General features: G+C 49.9%; 1 protein-coding gene across 2 annotated transcripts in view; it reads right to left on the reverse strand.

The window, feature by feature from the left end:
- EPB41L4A (erythrocyte membrane protein band 4.1 like 4A) overlaps positions 1–2,091 on the reverse strand; it is a 215,585-nt gene extending 213,494 nt beyond the window's left edge. Inside the window, exons 1-2 of one of the 2 annotated variants that reach the window (XM_034773024.1) lie at positions 1,600–2,091; positions 548–954 (exon numbers count right to left, since the gene is read on the reverse strand). In XM_034773024.1, coding sequence (XP_034628915.1) covers positions 548–646 — 99 coding nt within the window. In that variant the 5' untranslated portion in view covers positions 647–954; positions 1,600–2,091. Of the gene's footprint in view, positions 1–547; positions 955–1,108; positions 1,172–1,599 lie in introns of those variants that run through there. The other variant, XM_034773025.1, reaches the window with a different exon arrangement.
- Between the last annotated feature and the right edge of the window lie 3,909 nt (positions 2,092–6,000).

The raw sequence follows: 6,000 nt of genomic DNA on the forward strand, positions 1-6,000 counted from the left end.
CACATGCACAAGGGGACAAATTAAAGTTGCAAAGGCAGCCTTAATTCTGGTATTTTCTAACTCTTGAGCAAAGGACTTTGAGCTCTTGATTTTTTATGTAATAACTATCTAATATACAATGTCATGAGTCCTTCAGAACAGCTGGAATCTGTTCAAACAAGTGTATGCCATAAAATAGCCCATTTAGCCTTAAGAAATTAACTCTAGCAAATCTTTTAGAAGGCCCCACATCATTAACACATGTTTTTGTGGTGAATTTCTGTCAATGGAGTAACTGAGAATTAAAGTTATGGAATGATTTTCACCTTTTGGGGCTTTTTAAAAAAGTATTCACTATTCAAATTTCTTTTCAGTTAACCAAATGTTAATTAAAGTACATAACCCCTCTATTTCACAGTAATTAGCAATGAGCATTGATAACCACTCTGGAACAGCACGTTCCCAAGCAGAATTTACCCCCCTACTGCTGGGCTTTAGACAAAGCATTTCAAACATTATTGACAAGTGCCTGGGTAACCCTAATGAAAACAACACAGCCTGTGCTTACCTTTATCCCCTGCTGTTGGGTGGTTAGAGTCAACTTGGATTCATCCAGAAGCAAAACCTCACAATAAAATTCCTCGGGGACAGCACAGAAACAACCCATCACTGCTTTGATGTCTGGGGGAAATGGGAACGATAGATAAAGGCGACCCCAAGCTCCAGAAGGGGGAGAAGCAGCGCGTTTAATTAACGCCACCGCTAATGAACAAGAAATGTATTCAGCTCAGCAGTCCCAATGCAACAGAATGATCCCAGGAGATGCAGGCGTGTGGGTACTTCTTGGATGTTGGCAAGCTGAGTATCCAGTTGCTATAAAGATGGTGAACTAAACACTAAGGAACAACTCCTCCGTGGGCATCCTGCAAAAGTCTTCAGCGAGGCCGGGGGGGATTGGAAGCTCCTTCCGCTGCCCTGTGGGAAAGAAAAATCACATTGCAATGGGCCAGGAGCGCGCAGCCCCTGCCCAGGTCCCACCTGCCAAGGTACAGCATAGGGTGTCAGTCTCCTCTCTGTTCTTTAAACCTCTGTGCACATGGGCTGTATTAGCACCCACTGTTCTCCGTACCTGTTCTCACCGTGGCTCCGGGTTAATCATTTGCCACATTCCCACTCCCACCCCATTTCTGAGGCTGCTCTTTTGTGCAGAACCAGAGCACAGCAAGGCAGGGGAGAGCCACAGGCCCATCCCCTCCCCTGCCTTACGGGGGGGGGGGGGGGGGCAGAGAAAGGGGGGCGAGTTACCTAGGCGGAAAGGAGAGCCGCTGGCGGGCAGCTCATGTCGCGGGGCCATGTGCAGAAGTACCCCGCTTCGCTTCTCCGCCCGACCCAGCCGGCTCTCGCCTTCCTGCCCCTCCTCCTAGTGAGCAGAGCGGAGAGAGCCCCAGCGCCGCCACCCTACTGCTGTTGCTCCCCCGCGTCCTGTGCGCCGCACGTGCGAGCCGCTGCTAGGAAGAGCGGCTGGGGCTTCGGGGCGCCCTTCGCGCAGCGGCTCTGTCCTTAGCGCTCCCTTAGCCCCCCCCATGCGAACTCCCCAGGGCCAGAGAGCGCCTCACACACCGGGCGGGCGCGGCTCCACCTGCACTCGGATTCTGCAAAGCCCCAATGGCCCAGGATGGGCCGGGGGCGCCGCGGCCGCCTCTTCTCTGCGCCTGCCGGGGCGGTGACTTGCCCTGCTCTCCTCGGCTCCCGTCCCAGCAGCAGCATGTCCCGGGGGCTGGAGAAGCAGCCGCCCCAGGAGCTCGTCCCTGCCGGCCGGCCCGGGTCTGGAGCAGCCGCCACCGCCTCAGCCCTCCAGCAGCATCGCGGTGCCCGCCGGGGCTGGGGGCTGCCGACGGGCAGCAGGGAGCGCGCAGCCACGTTGTGGCCAGACCCGCCGGCAGCCGCCGCTCTCTGCCCCTCTCCCGGGCCGGCTCCTGGCAGCAGCTCAGCTGTGTCTGTCTCCAGGGGCGATGGTGACGGCCGGTGCCGGGAGGGGAGGGGCAGTAGGACGGCTGCTCTAGCCCCTGCGCTACGGGCGCAGCCTCTCCTCCCTCCGCCCGACTGCTCCGGTTGCCCTGCCCGGCCCTACCAGCGACACGAGCTGAGGCAGCAGTGACCCCTGCTGGGCCAGCGCCTCATGCGCCGCGCTCCCCGGGCTGCAGCCGCCGGCCCGCGTGCAGGTGCAACAGAGCTAGCTCGGCCCCTGCCTGCAGGCAACACGCACCGGGACTGGACTCGGGCTGCGATTGCACAGATGGTCCGCCGCGGCTTTGGAAAACCAGCCTGAGTTATGGTCCTTTGGGGGCGTGAGGGGAGATCCTAGATTGTCTCCGTCCTGGGGAAATCGGTAGTGGGTGGATCAGGGTGGGTTTAACCTCACAAAACTTCCACGAGGTTCAGATCCCACCCAGTGTTGGTGCGGTTGGAGGGGGGTGAATAAAAGCTATCCGTCTGAGCCCATCTTGCCTGGGGATATCATGGAGCTCAGAGGTTTCTACTGATTGATGAGTATGAAATACAAGATAAAAAAATACAGCTCCTGCCACATGGCACTGCCTGAAGGAGTTTTCTCCAGTTTTAAAAGTAGTTTTGTCAGGTAGAAGTGATGGGTATGTACTGTCCTTTAGTAAAAAAGCATTTCATATTGAAGAAACACGAGCTGATAGAAATTAGGAATTGTATTGCAATATTTATTTAGTAGCCAAAATTGAGAGGAAAGTCTAGTGTCTTAATTGTCACACATTTATATTCCCTTCTCCCCTCTGTTCTTTTGTACTCAAGCAGATGGCTATGGCCCTGAGTCTGCAAACAGCTGTACATGTGCTTACCTTTGCACACCCACATAGTTCAATTGAAGTGAAAGGGAGTACTGAGTGGGTAAAAGCATGTAAGTAATCCACACTAGGAGTGTGTGGGTATTTGTCCCCCTCTAGTGACTGGGTCACATGAGGTGATTGTGGCTTTATGGGGGAGGTTTCTCAGTTGACAAACTATACTGGTTAAGATCCAGACCATGCACAGAGGGTGATGGTCCAGTAGTAAGGATGCTAGCCTGGGTTTGGGAGAACTAAGTGCCATTCCCTGCTTTGCCACAAATTTCCTGTGTGACCTTGGGCAGAGCCCGTTCTAGGCATAGGCAAGCTTAGGCAGCTGCCCAGGGCAGCAAATTTTGGAACTTTTCCCATCTCTTTCCGTCAGCGGTGGCCCTGGGGGATGAGGCTGACAGGGCTGCCCACGTGAGAGGTTTGCTGCCAGCTGGAGCTCTGAGGAGCAGGAAGCAGCCCTTAGCTAGGCTGCTGGGGAAGCACTCCTGCCCCCAGCATGGGTAAGATCACAGCCATGACTCAGGCACTGAGCAGCTCTGGGCTCCTCCTGGTGGCATGAGTGCTGCCAGGGCTTTGGCCACAAGCAGAGCTGCCCACCTGGCTTCATCTCCACACTCAGCCTGTACCTGCTACTCTGTGCCCAGCCCCCAGGGACCCTGCTGCTGCCCCAGTCACTTGCCACCACTCTAGATTCACATTGTGACTGTTCCATGCTATGTTCATAACTGCAGGATCATCCAAAAAAAGAGGGGGCATTTGGATTGCAGGAGTTGCTGGGACCAGGCAGGGGGTGCAGATTGTGGGGGGCTGGGCTGAGGCTGTAGAGCACAAGGGGCCAGGCAGAAGAGAAGGGATGGGATGGGAGTGTGGAGTTCCAGGGAATGCCCATGTCCAGTTTTGGTTGAGCTGAGCAGCTGGTTCTAGTGGTGGAGGAAGTTGGGGGACGTTTTCAGGTCTCTGCCCTGAACTTCTAAGGAGATGGGGTGGGGATAGGGGCAACACACTGAAGTTGTGCCTAGGGCGGCAGATTGTCTTGAGCAGCCTCTGCTCTGCTCGGGCAAGTCAGTGAGTATCAGTTCCCTACCTATAAGAAGAATAGTACTTCACGGGAGTGTTGTGGGAATAAAAATTGTGAGAGATCCAGATACTATATTGTTCCACAGGCTATAAGCTAGACAGAGTGCTACATATCAGTGTATCATTTTCAGTTACCAGAAACCTTTTGAATAGGTTACAAACACTGAAGACATGAAAAAGCTGAAACAAACTGAGAACATTCCCAAACTTTGCTGTCCCTGGACTAGACATTCCAAAACATGTAACCTGGATGAGTTATTTTCTTACATCGGTGGGGCAGCAGCAATTTCTTTCAGGTCCATATAAATCACACAGTTCTTGGTATATTCTGGTAATGGACAGTTTTCCAGGACAGGAATATCTGGTTCCTGTCTATTCAGCCTCATCTCCCTGGTATCTGATCACCTAAGGGCTAGTTTTAATTACTATATACGTATTTATTCTCATATCAGCCATCAATGATTGATGAACAAGCAGGGTGGTTCAGTGAACTAAGTATTAGGTTTGAAACCCTTGAAGTGCAATTCTGATGACTCATTTCCAGGTCACAACCCACCCACTGAGAAGTCCTAAACTCACTAATAACAGGTTCTGCATTGGCTGATATTTTAAAAAGAACCTTAAGTTATCCATCTTCATATTTTCAAAATCACTAGAAAACTGAGCTTTTTATTCCACAAGAAAAAAAATGGTGTAAATTCAGCATTACTACATCATGTGTATTTTTGACTTTTGGTTGCCTTTGGATGGCTGTTAGCATTTCTTTTGCTGTGTATGGTACAAAGAGAAGAGAGGAAAAATTAAATGAGTTTTTGTTTCATACCCATCTTCCCAGCTTCCAGACTGTCTAAAATACTTTATTTTGCAAATTTCAATTTTTGTCCTGGAATTTAAATCTCTTATGAAAGGTTAGAGATGACATCTAAATTCAAATTTGTTTTGAGAAGGTTAGCTGAAAAAATACCATCAAAGAAAATAAAAAAAACCCCAACCCTTAGAGCTTATTCCAAAAACACAGGCTCCTACTACCCCAGGTAAAAAGAATCTCCATTACCTTCCTTAGTTTTATGGGTTACATCCTTGGTAGGTCAGCAGCCAGAGAGTGACTGCCTCGTCTGTGACCAGACAAGTTTCAGAGTAACAGCCGTGTTAGTCTGTATCCGCAAAAAGAAGAACAGGAGTACTTGTGGCACCTTAGAGACTAACAAATTTATTAGAGCATAAGCTTTCGTGGACTACAGCCCACTTCTTCGGATGCATATAGAATGGAACATATAATGAGGAGATATATATACACACATACAGAGAGCATAAACAGGTGGGAGTTGTCTTACCAACTCTGAGAGGCCAATTAATTAAGAGAAAAAAACTTTTGAAGTGATAATCAAGCTAGGCCAGTACAGACAGTTTGATAATAGGTGTGAGAGTACTTACAAGGGGAGATAGAGTCAATGTCTGTAATGGCTCAGCCATTCCCAGTCCTTATTCAAACCGGAGTTGATTGTGTCTAGTTTGCATATCAATTCTAGCTCTGCAGTCTCTCTTTGGAGTCTGTTTTTGAAGTTTTTCTGTTGTAATATAGCCACCCGCAGGTCTGTCACTGAATGACCAGACAGGTTAAAGTGTTCTCCCACTGGTTTTTGAGTATTTTGATTCCTGATGTCAGATTTGTGTCCATTAATTCTTTTGCGTAGAGACTGTCCGGTTTGGCCAATGTACATGGCAGAGGGGCATTGCTGGCACATGATGGCATATATCACATTGGTAGATGTGCAGGTGAACGAGCCCCTGATGGTATGGCTGATGTGATTAGGTCCTATGATGATGTCACTTGAATAGATATGTGGACAGAGTTGGCATCGGGGTTTGTTACAAGGATAGGTTCCTGGGTTAGTGGTTTTGTTCAGTGATGTGTGGTTGCTGGTGAGTATTTGCTTTAGGTTGGGGGGTTGTCTGTAAGCGAGGACAGGTCTGTCTCCCAAGATCTGTGAGAGTAAAGGATCATCTTTGAGGATAGGTTGTAGATCTCTGATGATGCGCTGGAGAGGTTTTAGTTGGGGGCTGAAGGTGACAGCTA

Source organism: Trachemys scripta, chromosome 6 (genome assembly GCF_013100865.1).
Source record: "Trachemys scripta elegans isolate TJP31775 chromosome 6, CAS_Tse_1.0, whole genome shotgun sequence".
In the NCBI taxonomy this organism is placed as follows: domain Eukaryota; kingdom Metazoa; phylum Chordata; order Testudines; family Emydidae; genus Trachemys; species Trachemys scripta.